Source organism: Anomaloglossus baeobatrachus, chromosome 2 (genome assembly GCF_048569485.1).
Source record: "Anomaloglossus baeobatrachus isolate aAnoBae1 chromosome 2, aAnoBae1.hap1, whole genome shotgun sequence".
Taxonomy (NCBI): Eukaryota; Metazoa; Chordata; class Amphibia; order Anura; family Aromobatidae; genus Anomaloglossus; species Anomaloglossus baeobatrachus.
Genome location: NC_134354.1, coordinates 727,454,371 through 727,481,791, shown reverse-complemented (window position 1 = coordinate 727,481,791; position 27,421 = coordinate 727,454,371). Strand labels below are relative to the sequence as shown.

The following is a 27,421-nucleotide window of genomic DNA, read 5'->3' as shown; positions in this document are numbered from 1 at the left end:
GTCCACCCGTCTCTTGATGATTACCCACAAGTTCTCAATAGGATTAAGATCTGGGGAGTTTCCAGGCCATGGACCCAAAATCTCTATGTTTTGTTCCATGAGCCATTTAGTGATCACCTATGCTTTATGGCAAGGTGCTCCATCATGCTGGAAAAGGTATCGTTGGGCGCCAAACTGCTCTTGGACAGTTGGGAGAAGTTGCTCTTGGAGGACATTCTGGTACCAGTCTTTATTCATGGCTGTGTTTTTAGTCAAGACTGTGAGTGAGCCGATTCCCTTGGCTGAGAAGCAACCCCACACATGAATCGTTTCAGGATGCTTAACAGTTGGCATGAGACAAGACTGGTGGTAGCACTCACCTCTTCTTCTCCTAATAAGCTGTTTTCCAGATGTCCCAAACAATGGAAAAGGGGATTCATCTGAGAAAATGACTTTACCCCAGTCCTCAGCAGTCCACTCCCTGTACCTTTTGCAGAATATCAGTCGGTCCCTGATGTTTTTTCTAGAGAGAAGTGGCTTCTTTGCTGCCCTCCTTGTAACCAGGCCTTGCTCAAAGAGTCTCTGCCTCACAGTGCGTGCAGAAGCACTCACACCAGCCTGCTGCCATTGCTGAGCTAGCTCGGCACTGCTGGTAGTTCCATCCCGCAGCTGAAACAGTTTTAAGATACGGTCCTGGCATTTGCTGGTCCTTCTTGGGCGCCCAGGAGCCTTTTTGGCAACAATGGAAGCTGTCTCCTTGAAATTCTTGATGATGTGATAGATTGTTGACTGAGGTCCAATCTTTGTAGCTGTGATACTCTTCCCTGTTAGGCCATTTTTGTGCAGAGCAATGATGGCTGCATGTGTTTCTTTAGAGATAACCATGGTTAACTGAAGAGAAACAATGATACCAAGCACCAACCTCCTTTTAAAGTGTCCAGTGGTGTCATTCTTTCTTAATCATGACTGATTGATCGCCAGCCCTGTCCTCATCAACACCCACACCTGTGTTAATGAAACAATCACTAAAACAATGTTAGCTGCTCCTTTTAAGGCAGGAATGCAATGATGTTGAAATGTGTTTTGGGGGTTAAAGTTCATTTTCTTAGCCAATATTGACTTTGCAAGTAATTGCTGTTAAGCTGATCACTCTTTATGACATTCTGGAGTATATGCAAATTGCCATTAGAAAAACTTAAGCAGTAGACTTTGTAAAAATTAATATTTGCAGCATTCTCAAAACTTTTGGCCATGACTGTACAGTGTGCACAATTATTTGTCAATTTGTATTTTCAATGATTAAATTTGATTTTTGACATTTACCCCCAAAAATACCAGTGACCCATATAGGAGCCCTTTATTTCTATAACAGTCATAAGCCTTCCACCCATGGAGTCTGTCAGTTTCTTAATCTGTAAATATACAGAAAGACTGACCCGCACATCCAACAGGTGTGAACAGAATGTGTTTTAAGCTAGCACCTGTTCACAACTGTTGGATGTGCGGGTCAGTCTTTTTGTATACTTATAGTGCATCTCCTTCTGATGGAGCACTTCGCCCTATATTCAGGCTGTGTTCACTTGCTGGAATCTAGCTACCTAGACAGTAAGATTTTAACCCAGATAGTGACATTTCAGGTTAGGTTCCCGATATACAGAGATTACCTTGCCGTAGTGATTGGGCTCACATGCATTGGCCAATACATAAGCTAAATATCTCTCTTTTTTCAAATATTCCTATAGCAGTAATGCAATATCAGAGTTCCCTTATTCATTGATAGCATTCTAGAGTGCAGCTGTATGTGTTTTGTAGTTTCATAAACTGTTGATGATCAACATTTTGGGCAAAACCAACCACAGCCTCCCAGACCCTGACCAGAGAAGAGACTGTTTTCCTTCATTGGAAATCTTCTGTTTAAAAAGGGTCCACGAGGTCTCCATAGCGTTTAGGTCAGGTGACGAAGGGGCCAGGTCATTATTCTTTCATACTTAAGGCATTTATTGTCATCCAAGCAGTGGAGACTTCGATGTATGTGATGGAGCATTGTCCTGCACAAAAATCACGGTTTTCTTGAAAAATGCAGACTTGCTCCTGCTACCACTGCTTGAAGAAAGTGTCTTCTAAAAACTGGCAGAAGGTTTGGGAGATGATTTTGAGACCATTATCAACTTGAAAAGATTCAACTAGCTCATCTTTAATAATAGCGACCCATAGCAGTACCCAACCTCTACCTTGTCGGTGTCTAGGTCAAATTGGAGGTCCGTGACTGTTACTGATCTAACCACAACCCATCCATCTTGACCCATCTCATCAGTCCATCTAATCTTTGAAAAATCTGTCTTCAGATATCTCTTGGCCTAGTCTTGATGTTTCGTCTTCTGTCTTGCTTAATGGTGGTCGGGTTTCAGTCTTCCTTATCTTTGCCGTGTCTCTGGTCACTGAACATCTTGTCTTGTTCTTCTGGGCCTCCAGGGAGGTTGCAGTACTGGAATATGTCAGCATAGGAAGATAATGGGATCCTAGTGGCTTTATGTTTGATCCTTCGCAAACCAAATCTTCCTCATTACAAAAATACACATCACCTGATCTGCTTCATCCAATAAACATTCAAGTGTATATAGCTTGTAGTTGGAATATCTATATAAAAATGATGATATGGTCAAAATACTCATATAGTCCCAACCAGCGTCGGACTGGCTACCGGAGGAATCTCCAGTAATGCCAGGCCTGGATTCAGGTACCTGCATTGCACCCCGGAGCTCTCACCTGAGCTCCGGCGTGCAGCCTAGACTGTACAGCGAGCGCCGAGTGATTGATTCCCCGGCGCTTGCGGTTCAGTTCATGAGAGCTGAAGACAGGCCGGGCTGATCTCCGAAGTTCAGGTGAGAGCATCGGAGATCACCCCGGCCTATCTGCAGCTTACATGAACTGAACCGCAAGCACCGGGGAATCAATCACTCGACGCTTGCGGTACAGTCTCGGCTGTACGCCGGAGCTCAGGTGAGAGCTCAGGAGTGCAATGCAGGTACCTGAATCCAGGCCTGGCATTACTGGAGATTCCTCCTGTAGCCAGTCCGACGCTGGTCCCAACTAGGGACACCTGGTCACGGTGGAATGGATTTTAAGCTTTTTGATCAAATAGTGTTAACCAAGTACCCTCTGTTGTTTACCTGTACTATTACTATTTAATTATTTGCTTACTATAGGGCGTTAGGGTGTATATATGCTCATTTTGTGTTTTTTTTCTTGGGTTTTATCTGTGAAATGACCACTTTGGAAACATGCTCTTATTATTGCACATATATCAACTTACACTTCAGTTGATTTTTTGGGGGTTTTTCAAAAATACTCGCCAAAATACAAAATAAACATCAAATAATTATGAACACAGTGTAGAGATTACTAATTATTGGGAGTTGCATTTCTTATGTAATTGAAATAGAGTGTTCACTAAGCATAGGACAACCATGCACCTTACCTGCGCGCAGGACCACACACCGCATAAGACATATTGTTCTTCTTCAGAAACCAGACATATGACACCGTCTCGCTTACGTTCTGAAGAACTTTCAATTTTACTGATTCAAAAAGATTAATGTCCACGCTCATCGCTGCACTGTAGATGTTATGTGATGTCAGCAGACAGTTCAGGTTTGTAGCATTATTACGGGAGATGGAATTCTGTAAGATACAGAGTTTTAATAATTATAGTATTTATTTTACCCAAATTGTTGGCAAAAACAAGGGGTAAGGGGTATAAATTACAAATAACATAGTACTAGCGCAGTAGAAATGTAACAGGATCATATAGTTTATTCTATACTACTTATCGGGACTGTTGGACAATGCAGCCTACAGAACAAAAACTATTGTCACCTGGTGGGTCGGTGAAGAAAAAAAGAGACAGAAAACATTTAGTAAATTTGTTGTTCTTCACAAATCTGGAGAATTAACGAAAAAGTTGTTGGCATTGGTAAAAGTTCCAAGACAACTTTTAGACAGTATTAATTTAAAACCACACAATTGACAAAATTGCATTGATACATTGAGTCTTGTGGGTGTGTTAACATGGAAATGAATGTGCAGCATTAGAAGACAATCTCACACACCTCTCCGCCACCATCGCATCCAATGGGGGGATTTTGGCTCAGTGCGCATGACTCCGGAGTTTGGGTCATGTGCACTATGAAGGCGGGTGTACGTGTCCTGGCTTCAAACTGAAGTAGTGTGCGCAACCCAAACTCCAGGGTCATGCGCACTGAGCCGAAATCCCCCTGTCGGATGCGATGGCAGCAGAGAGGTAAGTAAGATCATCCTGTGATGCTGCGTATATTTATTATCATGTTAGCACACACACAGAGGCCCAAAGGGACGTACTAACATGCTAATGGAGCCGACTGGCAACTGCAAGGGGAACTAATGCCCAGGGGACTAGTCCTCTCGCTCATTAGCATACAATAATAAGATCTTTAGAAATACTTTTGGTAAAGATATCTTTATCTATGCTAGTGTATACAGGGACGGTTAGGCAGGGATTAGCAATATGCACCCAGGACTGCTCGTGGATCTGGGTGCATATTGCACCTGACAGGTTCCCTTTAAAGGGTTATTTCCATCTCAAACATCCCATCCAATATGTAGTAGATAGTAGATGTAGTAATAGTTCTCCTGATATAGCCATGTCTCTTACCTCATGTGCAGGGCTTTGTAGCTTAGGTATCCATGGTTACAAAACAACACTGGTCTCTACCTAAATCCCTTAGGTTTGGGGCTGGTTTTTCTCTCTTTTTAAATTTGCCTTATATACAAGTCATTATACAGAAAATAATGTTTCCTAACATTTTTTCCTGTAAAATCTATGTTATCTTTGGTTTGGTATGTTTTATTATCAGTCTGTAAAAGTGGTGTAAAAATGTGACAATATTGTTCTCAGCAGCGACCTGAAGGTTAGAGATGTGTCCAGGGGTCTTCCCCATGCTTTTCCCATTCCAATTAAGCACTTTTTCCATCCATTTCAGCTATTTTACTGCCCCCAGTCCTGTGATAGTCTAAAGGAAAAGTGCTTGCATTTCCCATTGACTTCCACTTTACTTGTTACTTGAGGCGATCATCCGAGCAATTCCGATTTACTTGATTCGAATACCGAGTATGGGGACCCTTGACATGGGTTGCAAGCTTACGTATTTTAGGCAAAATATGGACCAATACCTCAAGTATTTTATAATTATTTTTTTCATCTTTTCATTGCATTTTTATGTAGGATGCAGCAGAGACCTTTTATGTTGGCCGGGTAAATTTGGTTGTCTGTCCTGTGAAGTGCACTTATATAGTGCTGAACCGCCCAGCTGATCTAATAATATGGGCGACATCAATAGGCTGTAAGCCAGACACTGTGCATCACACGTATCTGTGTGACTGTCACCCTATGCAAGTTTCATCTGTATGAATTTATAACACTCGACAGCCACCCCATCCATGATTTGGTAAGTCTGTGAGTGGCTGCCTCATCAGTATTTTGCACCTGTGCTGTTCCCAACATTATCATGGTATCTGACCTTGTGTTGGTAAGGTTGTATATCCTTTTCTCTGAGATTTTTTTTAATCTTATATGAGCCATTAGTTGTGTGAGCTGAAATTAAAGTATCCAGAGGAAACCCACAAAAACCCTTGCAGATGTTGTCCTTAGTGGGATTTAAACCCAGGACCCCTGAGCTGCAAACCAACAATGCTAATTAGAGATGAGCGGACCCATAGAAGTTTAAGTTCGGTGGGTTCATCCAGACCTTAGATAAATTTTGGTTTGGAAACCTGAATTGACCTGAACCCCAGTGGAAGTCACATATGGGGCTGGGCTGAGCGTACCCAAGCACAGCGATGCTTGCTCAAGTGGTCAACATACGTAAAGCACCCGAACTCTGTTTTTGTGGTTTTTTTGTTTTTTTTTTTAAAAAAGTCTATGTTTGGTACTACCACCGAACATCAAGCTTTGGGTTTGCTCATCTATAATGCTAATCACTGAGCTACCATACTGCTATTATCAATGATTATATTGAGAAGGGGTTTGAATTAGTAATATTATCTTTGTCTGGATGCATAAGCCAAAGCTTTCGAGCCAAACTGCAAGATCGGGCCCGTGCTGGTAAACACTGGTGTTTTCCTACAGTTGAGACCAAAAGTTTACATACAGTACACTATTTAAAAATACACATATGCATGTTTTTCTCACCATCTGACATGAAATCAGAATAAACCTTTCCCGTTTTAGATCAATTAGGAGCCAAAATTATTTGTATTTGCCAAACGCCAGAATAATGAGAGAGAATGTTTAATGGATTTTTATTACTTTCTGCAAAGTCAAAAGTTTCCCTCCATTCCATTAGTATTTGGTACCATTGCCCTTAAACTGTATGACTTGGATCTCCTTCCACAAGCTTCTCACAATAGTTGGAAGGAATTTGGGCCCAGAACTGGTGTAACTGAGCCATGTTTGTAGGTAGTCTTGATCACACTGGACTTTTCAGCTTTTTCCATAACGTTTCAATAGGATTGAGATCAGGACTTTGTAACCAGTTTGGCAGTATGCTTTGGGTCATTGTCCATTTGGAAGACCCATTTCCTGCCCAAGCTTTAAGTTCCTGGCTGATGTCTTGAGCTGTTGCTTCAGTATTGCCACATAATCTTCTTTCCTCATGATGCCATCTATTTAGTGAAGTGCACCAGTCCCTCCTGCAGCAAGACAACCCCACAACATGATACTGCCACCCCCATGTTTCACAGTTGGGATCGTTTTCTTAGGCTTTAAAGCTTTTCTCTCTTTTCTCCAAAGGTAACAATGGTCATTATGGTCAAACAGTACCATTTTAGTTTCGCCAGACCACAGAACGTCTCCAAACATTAAGGTCTTTATTCCTGTGTTCATTTGAAACCAATAATAATCTGTTTTTTATGTTTCTTTTGGAATAATGGCTTCTTCCTGGCAGAGTGACCTTTCAGGCTATATTGATACATTACTCGTTTCACTGTGGATAATGACACAATCTTACCAGCTTCCGCCAGCATCTTCACAAGGTCATTTGCTTTTGTTCTTCTATGCATCAGCTTTCTTGATGATAACTCCTCTACCGCATAAATAGTTTTTTTTATTCTAGCAATAATAAGACCAACCAGGGCTGAGAAGGAGGTTTTGAACATTTTCTATAGATATCATATTTAGAAGGTAGAATATGATAATGACTATGGGATAGCAGGAAACTGGGGCTCCTACACTGACCCTCAAGCGCGGGGCCCTATAGTATCCCCAATCTCAGGGATACCCCAAAAAGGTGGGGATGACAGAGTTTCCTTCCTGACCCTGCTCCTCACCAGTCCTGATCTGATACCCCCTCCACCAGGGAGGGATAGGAAAGAAGTGAGATGAAACCCACAGAAATAGACAGACATGAGAAACCAAAACTCTGTCACTCAGCACGCACACAGAGGTATAAGACAATAAGAGATTATGACAAAAACAAGAACAGGAAGGAAGCAATAAGACAACAGGGGTAAACTCCACAACCGCTCAAAACAAAAAGCAACACTTTCACCAGAAAGTCTGGGACACCAAAGCTTATAGACAACACAGAATAAACTATAGCTGGCATGGGTAGAAGATTTAATCCAGAATAAATAGGAGGGGAGCAGATGTGATTGGCTTCCCCACCATATGTGATCAAAAGAGCCTAAGAATTAGACTAGCAGAGATTAACTCTTTTAAATCGTCTGAGTCTGCCTGCATTGATCCCAGACACTGGAGAAAGCATCGGGTGGAGTGTCAGAATCTGCAATGTGAACCAAGCCTGGCGCCAGTGAAGTTTGTGCAAAACTCCATGTGACATTATAACTTCAATAAGTGAGGTCCTTAAAAATATCTCTTTAATAGAGTTGAGCGCGGTTCGCGGTTCGAGGTTCTCCAGTTCTAGGCTCGAGTGATTTTGGGGGCTGTTCGAGATCGAACTAGAATTCGAGATTTTTGCAAAAGCTCGATAGTTCTAGATACGTTCGAGAACGGTTCTAGCAGCAGAAAGCAGGGCTTTTTACAGCTACAGTGTGCAGGAGCCATCGCTGGCAGCCTGCCAGAAGCTGGTAACCAAGATAAACATCGGGTATCCAACTAAAGCGCTTTGGTTAGTAACCCGATGTTTATCCTAGTTACGTGCAGAAAGCCCACACTTCCCCGCTCAGCTCGCTCCGCCCCCTCCTGCCCGCGGCATGTACACATACACACACACACACACACACACGGTCCCGCTCGGCTTACCTGCGGTGATGAAGTCCCGCCATCCCGACCTCAGCGCTGTCACTGTCCTCCATGGCCGCCGCTTGTCACATCACCTTCTCTCGCTTCCGACCCGAGACTGACTAGCGGTGACGTCACGGGCCTCTCGCGATACTTGGTGTGAAGGCGCCGGTCATTGAACTCAGTGACAGGGGCTGTCAGTGTGCTGGAGATCAGCGCAGGTAATGTACCTCGCTGACAGCAGCACTTGTCATCCCCTGCAGTGACCTGGGCTGACCCATTGATGTTAGCTCAGGTCACTGCACTGCTCTCCCAGCCAATGGGGAACATCCTGCTCTTCATTGACTGGGACAGTGTGGATCGTCATGGCAACCCCTTGGATTACACCAGACCTGGATTTGTTTTTCTTTCTAATACATTGGTTAAAGAGGGAATGTTTTGGGGAGTGTTTTTTCAAATAAAAATGTGTTTGTCGTCTATTTCTTTTTATTACTGACTGGGTTGGTGATGTTGGGTATCTGATAGACGCCTGACCTCACCAACCCCAGGGCTTGATGCCAGGTGACATTACACATCTGGTATTAACCCCATATATTACCCCGTTTGCCACCGCACCAGGGCGCGGGATGAGCTGGGGCGAAGCACCAGGATTGGCGCATCTAATGGATGCGCCACTTCTGGGGTGGCTGCGGCCTGCTATTTTTAGGCTGGGGAGAGTCCAATAACCATGGACCTCCTTAGTCTGAGAATATCAGACCCCAGCTGTCTGCTTTACCTTGGCTGGTGATCCAATTTTGGGGGGACCCCTACGTGTTTTTTTTTTTTACTTACTTATTTAATTTAAAATAACAGCGTGGGGTGCCCTCAGTTTTGGATTACCAGCCAAGGTGAGGTTGCCAGCTGTGGTCTGCAGGCTGCAGCTGTCTGCTTTACCCTAGCTGTCTACAAAAATAGGGGGAACCCTACGTCATTTTTTTTTTTTCATTTTTTTGGCTAAATACAAAGCTAAGCACCCCTTAGTGCCACATGAAAGGCACCAAAGGGTGCAAAATTACAAAATGCAGGAGAGTGGGACATTATGTGTCTTTCTGCCATTATAATGACAGAAAAGACTGATATGAAGTGCACAAGCACAAGAAAATCACCAGAGCGCTCTACGCTGTGAAAAGCTGTAGAAAATGGCACTGGAGTGAACATGTGACCGCCTCATGTAGGATGAAGCTATGGATCCTGGGTAAATTTATGCATTTACCCTCATTCAGTTTTTTTGCAGTACACAAAAAAACGGAAGGCACACGGATGACAAACAGATGACATACGGACCGTCTACGGAACGGAAACGGATGCCACACGGATGCACCCGTGAAAAAAAACGGACTGTTTTTTCCAGACCACAAAAATGGATCGGTCGTGTTAATGTAGCCTTATTCTGATCTGCCGTTTATAAACAGCAGGCAGAAATAAGTGAATAACGCCCCCCAGCGTCAGAAAATCTCCGGGGTTTCAGGGCTAGCTGAGACCCTGGAGATCATGATTCAGGACGGTTTTTCCGGTCCCCGCTCACGTGATCACAGGCATACACCGTACACCGATGATCACGTTACAGTAAATGACAGCGCCGGTAAAAAATTATTTATCTCCCATCTGGCATGAACAAACACTTCTCCACTTCTTCTCCACTTCTTCTCCACTTCTTCTCCACTTTTTGTCCACTTTTTCTCCACTTTTTCTCCACTTTTTCTCCACTTTTTCTACATTTTTTCTCCACTTTTTCTCCACTTTTTCTCCACTTTTTCTCCACTTTTTCTACATTTTTTCTCTATTTTTTCTCCACTTTTCTCCACTTTTTCTCCACTTTTTCTCCACTTCTTCTCCATTTTTTCTCCACTTTTTCTCCACTTTTTCTCCACTTTTTCTCCATTTTTTCTCCACTTTTTCTCCACTTTTTCTCCACTTTTTCTCCGTTCTTTTTCTATGGTCGGTCTACCCATTAGCTCTGCCATGCATAGTGTAGCTCTACACCTACTGCACATGTTACTTTATGATTGACATCTCTTTCGTACCAGAGCTGTCTAAGCCTACTCTGACCCCATATTTGTCATTACTATATTGTCCTTGTACTGTATTATGACATTTGTATCATGTGTTTCATTTTTTGCTGTGTTGCAATTTTTTTGCTGCATCCCAATTGTACCTCTACATTGTTCGAGTTTATGTTATTGTTCTCTCACTCTTAGGTGATACTGATTATTGTCATTTTTCATGATTACATGCAGATAAGTCCAATCTGACGAAGGCTCAGGCCGAAACGTCATTTGTAACTTGTTTTGGACAAAAACATATATGCTTATGAAAAAAATTTTTTTCTTAATACGGACCAATAAAGAGTGATTTTGCATTACTATCGGTTGTGACTTACTGACTTAGTCTGGGAGATTTAGAGTGCCGAGGTTACTCACTAATTTTATCTATTATTACCTCTGAGCACCTATATACCATTGAGCAGAGCTTCCTCTACAGTAGTTCTCCTGATTAGGCATGCCCTTACCTCATGAGCAGGGCATTGCAGCTTTGGTAGCAACCATTACGACATGGACTCTGCTGCTGTGGACCCGGGGAGAGTGAGTGCAGATTCATTGCACCCACACTCCTCACATGAAGGGTCCGCACTCCTAGAAAATGGGGGATACGTTCCCTGAATGTCTCCCCCCCCATATTCTAGACGGTCCAGAGTCGTCGTGGGACCCCTTTATTTTTTTTCTTACAATAAATTGGTGAAAGAGGAAATGTTTTGGGGACTGTTTTTTCAAATAAATTTCTTTTGTCGATTTTTTGTTTTTGTTAGTACTGACAGTTTATGATGTTGGGTATCTAATAGACGCCATGACATCACAAACTGCTGGGCTTGATCTCAGGTGACTTTACAGCTAGTATCAACCCGATTTATTACCCCGTTTGCCACTGCACCAGGGCACGGGATGAGCTGGGGTGAAGCGCCAGGATTGGCGCATCTAGTGGATGCGCCACGTCTGGGGTGCCTGCGGCCTGCTATTTTTAGGCTGTGAAGGTCCAATAACTATGGACCTTCCCACCCTGAGAATACCAGACCACAGCTGTCCGCTTTACCTTGGCTGGTGATCCAATTTGGAGGGGACCCTACTTTTTTTGTGTAATTATTAATATTTATAAAATAATTATAAAAAAAGAGCCTGGGGGGACCTCCACATTGGATCCCCAACCACGGTAAAGCTGCCAGCTGTGGTTTTCAGGCTACAGACGTCTGCTTTACCCTAGCTGGCTATCAAAAATTGGGGGACCCAACGTCATTTTTTTTTTAACTATTTTTTAAATAGAAAAAATTAATGGGCTTCCCTGTATTTTGATTGCCAACCAAGGTAACGACAGGCAGATGGGGGTGGCAACCCATAGCTGTCTGCTTTATCTGCGCTGAGAATCAAAAATACCGCGGAGCGCTATGTCATTTTTTTAAAGATTTATTTTTACAGCACTGTGATGTCCAGCAATCAAAATACAGAGAAGCCCATTTTGTTTTTAGTTATTTAAATAAATAATTAAAAAAAATATATATGGGCTCCTGCTGCATTTTTTGTATTGCTAGCTAAGGGTTATCCAAGCAGCTACTGGCTGCTAACCCCCACTGCTTGGTGTTACCTTCACTGGCAATGGAAAATCCAGGGAAGCATTTTTTAATTTTTTGGCCAAAAAACTACAAAAAAAGGACGTGAGCTTCGTCATATTTTTGTATGCTAGCCAGGTATAGCAGGCAGGTGCTGGAAGAGTTGGATACAGCGCCAGAAGATGGCGCTTCTATGAAAGTGCCATTTTCTGAGGCGGCTGCAGACTGCAATTCGCAGCAGTGGGGCCCAGAAAGCTCAGGCCAACCTGTGCTGCGTATTCCAATTCCCAGCTGCCTAGATGTACCTGGCTGGACACAAAAATGGAGCGAAGCCTACGTCATTTGTTTTCTAATTATTTCATGAAATTCATGAAATAATAAAAAAAGGGCTTCCCTTTATTTTTGGTTCCCAGCCGGGTACAAATAGGCAACTGGGGGTTGGGGGCAGCCGTACCTGCCTGCTGTACCTGGCTAGCATACAAAAATATGGCGAAGCCCACATAATTTTTTCAGCAAAAAACTTCTGCATACAGTCCTGGATGGAGTATGCTGAGTATGCTGAGCCTTGTAGTTCTGCAGCTGCTGTGTGTCTGTATGGAGAAGAGCAGACAGCAGCTGCAGAACTACAAGGCTCAGCATACTCCATCCAGGACTGTATGCAGAAGTTTTTTGCCCACCAAAAAAATGACGTGGGCTTCGCCATATTTTTGTATGCTAGCCATGTACAGCATGCAGCCACGGGCTGCCTCCAACCCCCAGTTGTCTATTTGTACCCGGCTGGGAACCAAAAATATAGGGAACCCCTTTTTTTTTTAATTATTTCACTTATTTCAAGAAATAATTAAAAAACAAATGACGTGGGCTTCGCCCCATTTTTGTGTCCAGCTGGGTACAACTAGGCAGCTGGGGATTGGAATCCGCAGCACAGGTTAGCCCGAGGTTTCTGGGCGCCTCTGCTGCGAATTGCAGTCCGCAGCCGTCCCAGAAAATGGCGCTCTCATAGAAGCGCCATCATCTGGCGCTGTATCCAACTCTTCCAACAGCCCTGGAGCCGGGTGGCTTGTTGGGTAATCATGAGTTAATACTGGCTTTGTTTTACTAGCCAGTATTAAGCCAGAGATTCTTAATGTCAGGCACGTTTGACCCGGCCATTAAGAATCTCCAATAAAGGGTTAAAAAAAAGACACCACACAGAGAAAAAATACTTTAATAGAAATAAATACACAGACACATTAGAGACTCCATCTTTATTACCCCCTGTCAGCCCAATAAATCCCCAATAAACCAGCGCTGATAAGAGATTTTTAATAGAGGCTTAAATTATAAGCAGCAATTTCAGCGTTCCAAGTGCCTTTAAATGAATTTGAAGAAACTGCACTTCAGGATTGTAGTGAGCATTGTAGTGAGGATGAGGTGTCCCAGCCCATTAATGCACCTCATCCTCACTACAATCCTCACTACAATCGGGAAGCAGCGTGCAGCCTTCACTCCGTGAGTGATCAGTGCTGCTAGCGGTAACAGCGGTAACGCTGACAGACGCGTTACCATAGCAACGGTGCTCCCGGAGCCGCGGTTAGCGGTGACGTCACCGCTAACTGCGTTGCTATGGCAACGGTGATCTCCGTTAATGACCGGCTGTGTCAGCTGGTCCCTAACGGAACGGGGAGTCGACCATGTGCTAGAGCATGTCGCCGGTACACGGCGATACACAAATGTGCACCGTGTACCGGAGAGATGCACTCGCAGGTCCTACATGACGCGTCATAGTCATGTGACCAGGGCCGGATTAAGGTTGGTGGGGGCCCCTGGGCAGAAAATCTGGTGGGGGCCCCATAAACGTTAACATTTTTAGCCATAATAGTAGAGCACGAACTGTAGCATTTAGATATAAATCCAATGAACATGTATCTTACCCTGTTCTGCCACATTCAGATTTACAGTACTACAATACAGACACAGTCCAGGATCACTCACAGCCGTCACTTATACACACAGTACAATACAGACACAGTCCAGGATCACTCACAGCCGTCACTTATACACACAGTACAATACAGACACAGTCCAGGATCACTCACAGCCGTCACATATACACACAGTACAATACAGATACAGTCCAGAATCACTCACAGCCGTCACTTATACACAGAAAGTAGAGTTACTCACATATTTTTAATTAATCCCAATGTTAAGGCAGCCAGGGTCGGCTCCAGGTTTTTGTGGTCCCCGGTTGAGTCTCAGTGGGCCCCATCCACACGCAGACATGCACATATACATACAGGCATACGTACATATACATATTTGAAGACAAATTCACAAAAATACATTTAAACAGACAAATTTATACACAGTCATATACACTGACATACATGCAGACACAGACGCATTACAGGTGTTAATATGGAGAAGTCACAAGCAGCCTCACTCACCTCCCCCGCTTGTTTCCAGCTCCTCCAGGGCATGTGGCTGTGTTGCATGATGGCCATCACTAACAGACATGACTGCACACCATGCACACTGACAGCACTGCTGTATATACATCACAGGAGGGGCTGGGGCCTACAATATATACATTACAGGAGGGTCAGGGGGCATAGACGTTACTGGGGGGGGCATAGACGTTACTGGAGTGGCAAACAGCTCTGGTGGCGTACACATTACTGGGATGGGTGGCTTAGCGCTCTGGGGGACCCATATAGTTCTGGGGTGCTGCAGAGACTACTCTGATTCATATATACACACACACACAGCTCTGCTTCACACACACACAGCTCTGCTTCACTCTCACACACACACAACTCTGCTTCACTCTCACACACACACAGCTCTGCTTCACACACACACACACACAGCTCTGCTACACACACACAGCTCTGCTACACACACACAGCTCTGCTTCACACACACAGCTCTGCTTCACACACACACACACAGCTCTGCTACACACACACAGCTCTGCTGCACACACACAGCTCTGCTACACACACACAGCTCTGCTTCAAATACACACACAGCTCTGCTTCACACACACACAGCTCTGCTTCACACACACACACACACAGCTCTGCTTCACACACACAGCTCTGCTTCACACCACACATCTTTCTTCAGCTCTGCGCCACACACACACACACACACACACACAGCTCTGCTTCACACCCCACATCTTTCTTCAGCTCTGCTTCACACACACACACACACACACACACAGCTCTGCTTCACACACACAGCTCTGCTTCACGCACACAGCTCTGCTTCACACCACACATCTTTCTTCAGCTCTGCGACACACACACACACACACACAGCTCTGCTTCACACCCCACATCTTTCTTCAGCTCTGCTTCACACACACACACACACACACAGCTCTGCTTCACACACACAGCTCTGCTTCACACCACACATCTTTCTTCAGCTCTGCAACACACACACACACACACACACACAGCTCTGCTTCACACCCCACATCTTTCTTCAGCTCTGCTTCACACACACACACACACACACACACAGCTCTGCTTCACACACACAGCTCTGCTTCACACCACACATCTTTCTTAAGCTCTGCGCCACACACACACACACACACACAGCTCTGCTTCACACCCCACATCTTTCTTCAGCTCTGCTTCACACCACACATCTCTGCGCCACACACACACACAGCTCTGCTTCACACCACACATCTTTCTTCAGCTCTGCCCTTACCTGCTCTGATGCCATCCTCCTGCTGCTCCGGTATAGGCCGCCGTCCTCCTGCTGCTGTTCCGGTGAGTCTCCTTTCCTGGCCGCGGCGTCGGTCTTCTCCTCCGTGGCCACGGTGTCGGTCTTCTTCGCTGCGTCGGCGGCGTGGGTCTTCTCCTCCACATCCGCGGCGTCCTGCTGTGACGTCCGCGGTGTGGGTCTTCTCCTCCACATCCGCGGCGTCCTGCTGTGACGTCCGTAGCATTGGACGCCGCAGCAGAGCAGGCACACCTCTGACCCCGGAAGTACAGGTGCTGGTACTTCCGGGTCAATCAGCGTCCTGCGCCCGCAGTTTGTTTTTGCGTCTTAGAGACGCAGATACAAATGAATGTAGGTGCTCCCCCCCCCCGAAAACACAGCTGATTTAGACTGTCTTTATGGAGGGGGAGAGGGTGTGAAGAAAAAAAAAAAAATTGGTGACGGGTGGCAAGTATGGCCCTGGTGGTGGGGGCCCCCCTTGGAAGCTCTTTTGGTGGGGGCCCCGGGGCTGAAGCCCCGCCTGCCCCGCCTATAATCCGGCCCTGCATGTGACCAGTCTGTAGCCAATGAGATAATAGCCACGTGACTGGTCACATGGCTATTTTGACGTCACGATAGGTCCTGCTTCTCTGCTGGCAGTGCCGGTCACCGGGAGGATTCAGCGATCATCGGATGGAATAGCGGCAGGAGACAGAGTGCAGGAGGGATCGCGGGGACCGGTAAGTGTTATGGCAATGTTTATTAACTGTTTGTGTACATTTATCATGCATTTTTATGTGTTTGTGATTGCCTCCCATTATAGCCTATAGGTTCGAGTTTGGTTCGTCGAACGTTCGACGAGCCGAACTCGAACGGGACCCCCGTTCGGCGAACCGACCTCGAGCCGAACCGCGACCGGTTCGCTCATCTCTACTCTTTAACTGTATGATTCCTTATGGAACCATGGTCATTTGTTTGTAAACCATGCAGTCATGCCATCTCCTGTGTACAAGTTCCTCAATGGCTTCTGCATTGACTTACAGCTCTTTGTGGTTGTCAGTCACAGTTCTGCTTTCCAAATTCTGTTTTCAGGTATGTCAGGCGCAGGAAGTATTCTGCACACATAAACCACAGAAACATGTCACGCATCTGTAGCCTGCAGGTATGCATCAGGCTTCAATGCCTAATATGTGTGGAAACATCTATTGATCATTGTAGGTTTATGAAGCAATATATCTACTGAATCATAAAAAAATTGTAGTTTTTTTTTATAGATGATGTGACGCCCTGCCCTATCAGGTCGTCACAGGGTATTGTGCAATCTGCCCTTCTGCACAGTATCCGCATCCTCCTTGGTTACGGATCCCTGTCCTTTGGTGTTGCTAAGATCAGAGCCAGTCATAACCCTAGGAACACTTTACACCACACCTACCAGACACACCATTAGGGGGCCTGAAGGGAATAGGGCCACCCACTTGGGGGTTTGGTAGGGGAAAGTGAGAAGTGTGACAAGAAGAAGAGAGAGGGAAAGTGAAGGAGGAGGAGTGTGGAGTGGTATCTCTCAAAGTGAGAGGTCACCGGTTTGGGAGCAGGGCTCCTTGTGACTACTAGGTGGCAGACGTTGGTCTGGGCCTGGTAGGAGCTGGAACCCCAGTCGCAGGGGATCGTGTCAAGGGGCACGGATCTGCCGAGGAGAGCAGCCGGGCAGGGGCCAGGGCACGACGGGGTACGTGGACCCTAGGCTGGGAAGTAGCTTCAAGCGTCCTGGTAATTTACCCGACGGGGGTGAAGTCTTCAAGATTCATCCCTCACCCGCTCCAACGAGGGGATAGGACTTTTCCCAAAACACAGTGCAGAAAATCCCAAGCGTGAACCCTGAGAGCAAGCTCATTCCGTTAGCCATACGGGTGAGCGGGACCTGACTAGTTCCACACTACAGGGTCCAAATAGTGAAGAAGGTACCACGAAAAAGGTCACAGGCTAACAAGCAACACCAAGGGCACGGATCCAAGCATACTCCCTCCTTGCTGCAGCGGTGCTCAGAATTCTGGTTTACAAGCTGTCGGTGTCAGTATTCTTAGACTGAATTAGTACGCAGAAACCCTTTCCTCTCCCAACGGCTTCCCTTCGCTACCGTCACCGGGCCCCGGGGCAAATTCCCCTACCCACGGAGGGGTCAAACACCTTGCTGCCATACCACCGCCACCAGGCGCTCCCAACAGCAGCGGTGGTACTCCATCTTACCACACACCGTGGGTGGCGTCACAAACTCCTAACCTCTCTGTACATATCCACTTTTTTACATTCGTGTGTCTGCGCGACCCTTCTGGTCCGGAGACCCCTCGAGCCACCGCGGTTCTGGATCCGAGTGGCTCAGCCACTGACACGGGGGCAGTACAATGACATTTATCACTTTTGGTTAGTGAGCTTTGATATTTCCCACTTATACTTATAGTCATGGAACAAAGTGTTGGCACCCTAGAAATTATTCCAGAAAATAAAACTTTTCTCCCAGATAATTATTGCAATTAAACATATTTTGTCATACATATGTTTATTTCTTTTGTTAGTATTGCAACAACACAAAAAAACCCCCAAAAAAACAGAACAAAGGCAAATTGGACATAATTTCACATAAACCTCCCAAAATGGGCAGAATAAAATTGTTGGCACCCTCAATTTAATATTTGGTTGCACAGCCTTTGGAATAAATAACTACAATCAATCGCTTCTTATAACTATCTACAAGCTTCTTACACTCTTCAACTGGAATTTTGGACTCTTCTTTTTCAAACTGCTTCAGGTCTCTTATATTTGAAGGTGTCTTCTCCCAACAGCAATTTCAAGATCTCTGCAAAGATGTTCAATGGGATTTAGATCTGGACCCATTGCTGCCACTTCAGAACTCTCCAGCGCTTTATTTCCATCCATTTCTCAAGGCTTTTTGAAGTAGGTTTCAGATCATTGTCCTACTGGTAGTCCCATGAACTAGGGCGTAAACTCAGCTTTCTGACACTGGACACTACATTCTGACCCAAAATCCTTTGGTAATCTTCAAATTTCATCATGATGCCTTGCACACAGTCAAGACACTCAATGCCAGAGGCAACAAAACAATTCCAAAATATCTTTGAACCTCCACCATATTTGCCTGTAGGTGCTGTGTTTATTTCTTTGTGGGCCTCATTCTGTTTTCGGTAAACAGTAGAATGATGTGTTTTACCAAAAAGCTCTATCTTGTTCTCATCTCTCCACAAGACACTTTCCGAGAAGGATTTTGTCTTACTCACATACATTTTAGCAAACTGCAATCTAGCTTTTTTATGTCTCGGTGTCAGCAGTGGGGTTCTCCTGGGTCTCCTGACATTTTGTTTCATTTCATTCAAATGTCAACGGATAGTTCACGCTGACACTGATGCACCCTGAGCCTGCAGAACAGATTGAATTTCTTTGGAATTTGATTGGTGCTGCTTATTCACCATTCAAACTATTCTTTCATCAACGTTTCTCTTACATCCATGTACAGGGAGAATATTTTGTTATGTTGCATACCTTGGACAAAGAAAAATCAAATTCTGTGGAGATGGACTTGTAAGTGTGAGATTGTTTAAATTTTTTTCAACACTTTTGGTTCTCAAGACACAGACAATTCAGCCAAACAATGCAAAGCTTGAGTCAACTTCTCCACTTTTTATCTGGTTTCAGGTGTGATTTTCATATTGCCCACACCTGGTACTTGCCACAGGTGAGTTTGAAGAAGCATTTAATGCTTGAAACAAAGTTGTTTACCCACAATTTTAGAAAGGTGACAACTATTTTGTCTGGCCTATTTTGTGGGTTTTGTGTGAAATTAAGTCCAATTTGCCTTTTTTTCTCTGGATTTTTTTGTTTTCCCAATACACACAAATGAAATAAACGTGTATAACAAAACATTTGTAGTTGCAATAACTTCCGGGAGAAATACTTAATTTTCTGGAACAATTATAGCTACTGAGTGCCTGTTGCTCTGCAACATGCAGAGACCAGTAAAAATGATCATGATTATCAGACTCTTTTACAGAACATGTAAAGGGATTGTCTCAGCTTCTTACATAGGGAAAATTGCAAACTGCATGTGTACTGCCCCCGTGTCAGCAGTCGGAGCTGCTCGGATCCGGATCCGCGGTGGCTCAAGGGGTCTCCGGACCCGGGGGTCGTGCAGCCACTCGAAATAAAAGAGGGGGAGGTATTTACAGGGGACTGTATGTTTAAAGTTTGTGACGCCACCCACGGTGTGTGGTAAGGTGGAGTACTACCGCTGCTGTTGGGAGCACCCGGTGGCGATAGCATGGCAGCCAGGTGTTTAACCCTTCCGTGGGTAGGGGGTTGCCCTGGGGCTCGGTGATGCAGGCGGGGAAACCGTTGGGGAGGCAAGGGTCAGTGCGTACTCAGTCCAATAACGCTGACACCGACAACTTGTAAACCAAAATTCTGAGCAGCACTGCAGCAGGGAGGGAGCACGCCTGGATCCTGTGCCCGTTGATATTGCTTGTTAGCCTGTCACCTTTTCCTTGGCACCTTTTTACTGATTGGCCCCTGTAGTGAAAAACTAGTCGGGTCCCGCTCACCCGTATGGCTAACGGAGTGAGCTTTCTCTCAGGGTTCACGCTTGGGATTTTCTGGACTATGTAGTGAGAAAGTCCTATCCCCCTCGTTGTGCTAGTACCACGATTTTGGAGCGGGTGGAGAGCGAATCTTAAAGGCTCCGTCCTCGTTGGGTAAATTACCAGGGCGCTTGAAGCTACTTCCCGGCCTAGGGTCCACGTATCCCGTCGTGCCCTAGACCCTGTCCGGAGATGGCACAAGGCCGCCGTTTGTCCTCCTCGACAGTCCGTGCCCCTTGTCACGATCCCCTGCAACCGGGGTTCCAGCTCCTACCAGGCCCAGACCAATGTCTGCCACGTAGTACACGAGGAGCCCAGCTCCGGACCTCCGCTCCCTTTCGCCACCAACACAACACTCTCTGTCTCCTTACACTCCTGACCTTCCCTCACCAACCCCCCAAGTGGGTGGCCCTATTCCCTTCAGGCTGTCCACTGGTGTGTCTGGTGGGTGGGGTGCAGAGTGTTCCTAGGATTTTGATTAGCTTGTTCTTAGCAACACCAAAGGTCAGGGACCCGTAACCAAGGAGGAGGTGGATACTGTGCAGAAGGGCAGATTGCACAATACCCTGTGATGACCTGATAGGCCAGGATGTCACACATGTAATGCTAAGCAGCTTTGCAATTTACCTCTTATTTAAAATACTTTTGAATACATTCTTTTTTTTCCTCTTTGTTTTATTGCTTACATGTCAGTGTTCCGGGATTTCCAGTTTGCTTCTGAATGATCTTGCCCTTTGTTAAAATGGAGTTTCTGTGCTGTGTGACCTACTTCCGGTTCATCTGCTTAAAAACCCGCCCATAAGCTTAGCCTAGTTTATTGAGAATACTGCTTCCTGTCTGCTCCTGCTCAGCTGCTCTCGTTACCTGGTTGTCTTGAACCTTGTGATTTACCCGTGGCTTCCTTGTCAGGCTGGTTTCAGGTGAACTCCCGGCAGTATTGCTTCTAGGAGCGGCTGGACATCCCAAGTGTATGTAAGCAATACTACCGGATAGCTATATTGTGACTGTCTTTCCGGAACTTTACCTTTATCTGCCCTTTCTGCTAAGGATGTGTTTGGACTTATTGAACTTGGCCAGGACTATTTGATATCTTATTCGTGTCGTCCAAAACCAGGGACTTATCACCCGGTCACACCGGTGTGAGGACTTGTGCCATGAACTTGGTTCATTCGGATCTACGTTACCTGGACTACTTATTTACTGGACTATATTCGTAAGGACTGTGCTCAGCGACATATACCGTGCTTGTGTTTTGTTTCTGTGTGTTATATACTGGGTAAATATTGTTGGCTGTGTATTATATAAATTCATTGCACCAAGAACCCGCTTCTGCTCCTCATTGCCCTAAGCGATCAGAATCCTCAAGTTCATACAATTGTATTACATTACAGCTCTTTACCTAGGGTTTTTGGCAGTCTGTCAACAGTAGCCAATCTTCTTGGCAAAGCGGTCAGCACTTTCAAGCTCTTTTCTATAGAGCTTGGAAACACTGCTCTGAAGCTGGTTGGATGTGCTCCTGTGATGCTGCAAAGTCAATCCTGCCTGAAGAGTTCATAGTTCGGCTCTGTGGTGCAGCTACACTACTGCTCTGAATTGTCAATTTTCAGGAACACAGCACCTGCTTAGAACAGGGTGTCATGATTCAGGCTGGCTTTTCCCTGCTGTGGTTACACCCAGCTCTGGACTGGTCATGTCAGGGGTTAACTTCCCTTGCCTCGTTCTGGATCCCAGGACGCTATCTATTGCCTCCCTACCTATGGCTCAGTGCCAGTGATATTTCTGCCTTGCAGCTTGTATACTGGCTCTGATGAGTATTCCCGATCTGTTCTGCCTCCCTGCTACTGTGTCCTGACTTTGACCCTCCCCCGTTCATCTGCCTGTCCCGGTCCCTGACTTCCCCTCCTGTCTGTTGTTTGTGTTTCCCTCTGCATACCTGATCTCCTGGCTTCTGACTCGGTTCTGCTTTCTGACTTGATTTTCATTCTCCCCTGGCAGTGACTTTCCTGGCTAGACTCTGAATGTTTGACTACTCTATTGCCCCCTGGTCGTTTGCCTGTTAACTGCCTGCTGAAGTTACTCTGCTGTACTTCAGCTGACTTTCTGTTACAGTGTGAATTTGTCTCTCCTTCATTACTCTGCTGCAACCTAGTGGGGAATACGCTGTACTATGTCTTACTAGCCCTTTGTACAGCGTAAGAACTCATTCACATGACCGTTCCGTTTGTCCTGGTCAGTTTCTGTTTTTTTGCGGACTCACGGACAGGACCATCTTTTCAATGTCTTTTGTGTAGGATCGGATGGCACACGGAAGCACTTCCATGTGCATGCGATCTTACAACAAAACACATCGGATGCCGTATGTCCGTTCCGTTGTTATAGAACTTGTCCTATTCTGTTTCATAATAACGGACCGTGACTCAATACAAATCAATGGGCCCGCAAAATCCCCAGAAGCCGCACGGAAGCACTTCTATATAACCTCCATCGGGTGCCCGTGCAGTCTGTGTCCCGCTCACGCTCCCGCTCCAGCCCAGCGGCTGCTAACACCGCAGCATGTCAGCATATGCCCGCACTGCAGTGTGTCCGCATATGTCCGCACTGCAATGTCAGTATATGCTTGCACTGTAATGCGAGTAGCCGCGGGGATGATGAGTGTTGCCGTCAGGAGGTTAGTAAAGTTCATTACCTGCAGTGATGAACTCCTACACTCCTGACGTCAGCGCTCGTCACTCACAGCCGCGTTCTCACATCACCTCTCGCGGCCGGCCTGAGACCGTGACTAGCGATGACATCACGGGCCGCTCACGAGAGGTGATCTGGGAACGCGGCGAGCATAGAACTCATTGACAAGCGCTGATATCAGGAGTGCAGCGGCTTCCATCACCGCAGGTAATGTACCTCGCTAACCTCCTGAAGTCAGGGCTGGTCATGCCGTGCGGTGACCTGGGCTGACCTATTGATGTTAGCTCAGGTCACTGCACTTCTCTCCCAGTCAATGGGTAACATTCTGTTCTTCATTGACTGGGACAGTGAGAATGGATCGTCGTGGGACCCCCTTATTGGATTACGCTGGACCCGGATTTGTTTTTTCTTTTCAATAAATTGGTGAAAGAGGGAATGGGTTGGGGAGTTTTTTTCAAATAAAAATTTGTTTGTCGTCTATTTTTTTTTAAATTAATGACTGGGTTACTGATCTGATAGATGCCATGACATCATAACTCCAGGGCTTGATGCCAGGTGACATTACACATCTGGTATCAACCCCATATATTACCCCATTTGTCAACGTACCAGGGCATCGGGATGAACTGGGAAAAAGCAACAGGATTGTCACATCTAATGGATGCGGCTGCGGCCTGCTATTCTTAGGCTAGGGAGGGTCCAAGAAAAGCGGACCTCCCTAGTCTGAAAATACCAGACCACAGCTGTCCGCTTTACCTTGGCTGGTGATCCAATTTGGGGGGGGACCCCACGTTTTTTGTTTTAAATTATTTATTTAATTTAAAATAACAGCGTGGGGTGCCCTCTGTTTTGGATTACCAGCCAAGGTGAAGCTGCCAGCTGTGGTCTGCAGGCTGCAGCAGTCTGCTTTACCCGAGCTGGCTACAAAAAATAGGGGGACCCCACGTCATTTTTTTTTAATTATTTATATCATACGTGTGTCACACGTGTAACATCCGTGTGACAGGTACCGGAGAAAACTCGTGTCTGTGAAATAAAGATTTTCCATATTTACCTGCTGTCTCCGGCTCCGGCTCTACTGCCTCCCGCTCCTGACCGCCGCTCATTATATTCATCGATTATTCACCGCACTCAGGACCTTGAAGTGGGAGCATCACTGGGGCAGCGCTGGGTACAGCACCGCCGAGAACAGCACCGCGGGGATAGGTGAGTATTCTGTAAGCACAGTGACATCCAGGAGGTAATCGGAGTTCCCAATGAACTCTGATGACATCCTGATGACCCCCGCGACACTTCTGCTACAGCTTCACGGGTACATCAGAGTTCATTGGGAACTGGGATGAGTCCCCGATACTGTTACCGCGATATTCCGGCTTCCAGGTTCTCACTACACACACACACATTGATCACATATACACACATATGTATACACACAAAGCAGACACACATGGAGGCACCGAGCACATACACACACATGGCGCACATGCATGTATACACTGAACACACACATACACACACAGCTGTATACTCATCCAGCGATGCGGTCCCCGGCACTGAAGTCCCCAGTGCTGCTCCTGCTTCTAGCTCCACAGGGCACTGAATATTCAGTGAGTATAATGAGCGGCGATAAGGAGCGGGAGACAGCAGAGCCGGAGAGAGGTAAATATAGAAAATCTTTTTATTAAAAAGACCCGTGTTTTCTCCGGTACGTGTCACACTGATGTCACACAGATCACATCAGTGTGCGATCCGTGTGACACTCGTGCTGCCGGAGAAAAAACGGACATGCCTGCGTGTGTGCGTGCAGGGTCATGAGAGGTCACACGGTCCGTGTGAAAACACGGACGTGTGATTAACAGCAAATAATAACATGGGTACATGCGGCATCCATTTTAAAAACCGATGTCACACGTACCTGAAACACGGACGTCTGAAACCAGCCTTAGGCCTCCTTCACACGTCCGTGTCTCCGGTACATGTTTGATCCGTTTCCTCACGGAGAACACACGTGTGCCATAAACACGGCACATGGAGTGCAATACACACCTTTGACACGTCCATGAAAAACGTGCGTGATTTTCAAGGACGTGTGAAAGAGGCCTAACACAGGGAGCTGGGAGGCAGAAATACTGAAGACTGAAGAGTAGACATCCCCTTTAAAAATAAAACATTCAAATTTTATGGTTGCTTGTGCTTCTTTTGAGCCATTGATAGCTGGTACCAGGTATGAATACTGTTATGGAACATTTGGTTTTTCAAATCATTTGATTTTCTGCCACGTCTCAGTAGGAAGTGAACAATCTGTATGTACATATTTACTATATGATTGGAATCCATGAGCCACAAGTTGCCAATGGGCACGAGGGTTAGTTTTTACCTTTCCAAGAGATAAGTGAGGGGCAAAAACACTGAGATTTTCAAGTTGAATCCGTTTAAAAAAAATACAATTTTTTTTTAAGCACCCCTTTGAGAGCAATCACTAAAGACGTTTATTATTGATTTTTGGTGGCATTTTTTTAGGGGCATTTTTGAGAGTTTTTATGTAGCAATTTTTGAGGCTTATTTATGGGCATTCTTTTAAAGTCTTTTAAGAAATTAGTAAAAAGAGAGTGGATTTTTAGGCAGAAACACTCATATGCTGCAAAAGAAACATTCACTTCTATTGTAAAGTATGAAGCATTTTGGAAACCGGAAGAGGTGAAAAGGCACTCAAAAGCCTGAACATATGCACAGCAAGTCATTTTTTTACATGGAAATGAATAGGACAATTCATTAGAATGATATAGTGGGTTTGAAAAGTATTCAGACCCCTTTACATTTTTCACTCTTTGTTTCATTACAGCCATTTGGTAAATTCAAAAAAGTTCGGTTTTTTTCTCATTAATGTACACTCTGCACCCCATCTTGTCAGAAAAAAAACAGAAATGTAGAAATTTTTGCAATTTTTTTAAACAAGTAAAACTGAAATATCACATGTTCATAAGTATTCAGACCCTTTGCTCAGTATTGAGTAGCAGCCCCTTTTGAACTAGTACAGCTGTGAGTCTTCTTGAGAATGATGCAACAAATTTCTCACACCTGGATTTGGGGATCCTCTGCTATTCTTCCTTGCAGATCGTCTCCAGTTCCGTCAGGTTGGATGGTGAACGTTGGTGAACAGCCATTTTCAGGTCTCTCCAGAGATGCTCAATTGGGTTCAGGTCAAGGCTCTGGCTGGACCAGTCAAGAATGGCCACAAAGTTGTTCTGAAGCCACTGCTTTGTTATTTAGCTTCGTGCTTAGGGTCATTGTTTTGTTGGAAGGTGAACCTCCGGCCAAGTCTGAGGTCCAGAGCACTCTGGAAGAGGTTTTCTTCCAGGATATCTCTGTATTTCATCTTTCATTCAATTGCAGCCAGTCATCCTGTCACTGCAGCTGAAAAACACCTCTGTGAGCTCTGTGTTGAGCCACCGCTGAAGTCACAGGTGTTTCATGCCTCCCCTGATGAACAGACATTGAGAAACGCGTCGGGAGTCACCTGTTTTTGTTCACCAAGGGTCAGCCACAACAGGGCCAGCTGTGGACTGCCCTTGTAAGGGCGGGAGTCATTGTGCATAATTAAAGGGTCAGTTGAATCCCAAACAGGGCTGGTGACCAAGCCATGACTCCCTCCGTGCCGGTACGTGGACCAAACAACACGGGAGAACCTTGATCCATCCACGGGACGAAGGAATTGGGTGAGACTGTTCCACTCAAAGTGGCCTTGACTTCGTGTCGTTTTTTCTGCTTATATGCTTTTCGTTGGTATCTAGCATATGATATCCATTTGGGAGTCAGCATCCTTTGGATATTATTACTAACGATACATGTCTCTGCTTAATTCGTCCCTCCTATGGTTTATTGTACATGTATGATCAGCTGGGTGAAAGACTGCATTTCACCCTTGTCTTTTGGCACTAACACCGATTGGGTCAGGTGATGATTTATGTTTAAATTTTCCCTTGATGGTATGTCGCATATGCATAATTAGCTGGGCAAATAATCGCACTCATTCATGCCTTCGGGCATTAGTACCGATTGAGTCTAGTGGCATATTATCCCCATGGTGATCACATACATGTTCGGCAAGCTATATATGTCTACCAATTAATTTAGCTTGCTGGTGGTGCCACTAACAGTTATTGACATACGAGGTTTTCTTCCCGTGCCGTTGGTAAGGGGTGACGCTTGATTCGTACCCCTGTACTTTGAAATATGTTTACGCCATGAATACATGAACCATTTGGCCTCAACATTTTTTCTGGTTTTTATTGGTGTTGGGATCACTATATTTATGGTATTTTTAATATACCCAATTAAAGGTTAAGTTTTATCTTCACATGTTGCTATATCTGCATTAACTGTACATGTTGGAATTTTTCTCTGATACCTACTGGTTTAGAATTTGCTACATTTGGATGAAAAACACCTCCATAGCATGATGCTGCCACCACCATGTTTCACTGTTGGGATTGTATTGGG

General features: G+C 45.4%; 1 protein-coding gene across 2 annotated transcripts in view; it reads right to left on the bottom strand.

The window, feature by feature from the left end:
* FLT3 (fms related receptor tyrosine kinase 3) overlaps positions 1–27,421 on the bottom strand; it is a 187,606-nt gene that overhangs the window by 118,924 nt on the left and 41,261 nt on the right. For both annotated transcript variants that reach the window (XM_075337363.1, XM_075337364.1), the window contains exon 3: positions 3,458–3,660. In XM_075337363.1, the coding sequence (XP_075193478.1) occupies positions 3,458–3,660 (203 nt within the window). The remainder of the gene's footprint in view (positions 1–3,457; positions 3,661–27,421) is intronic.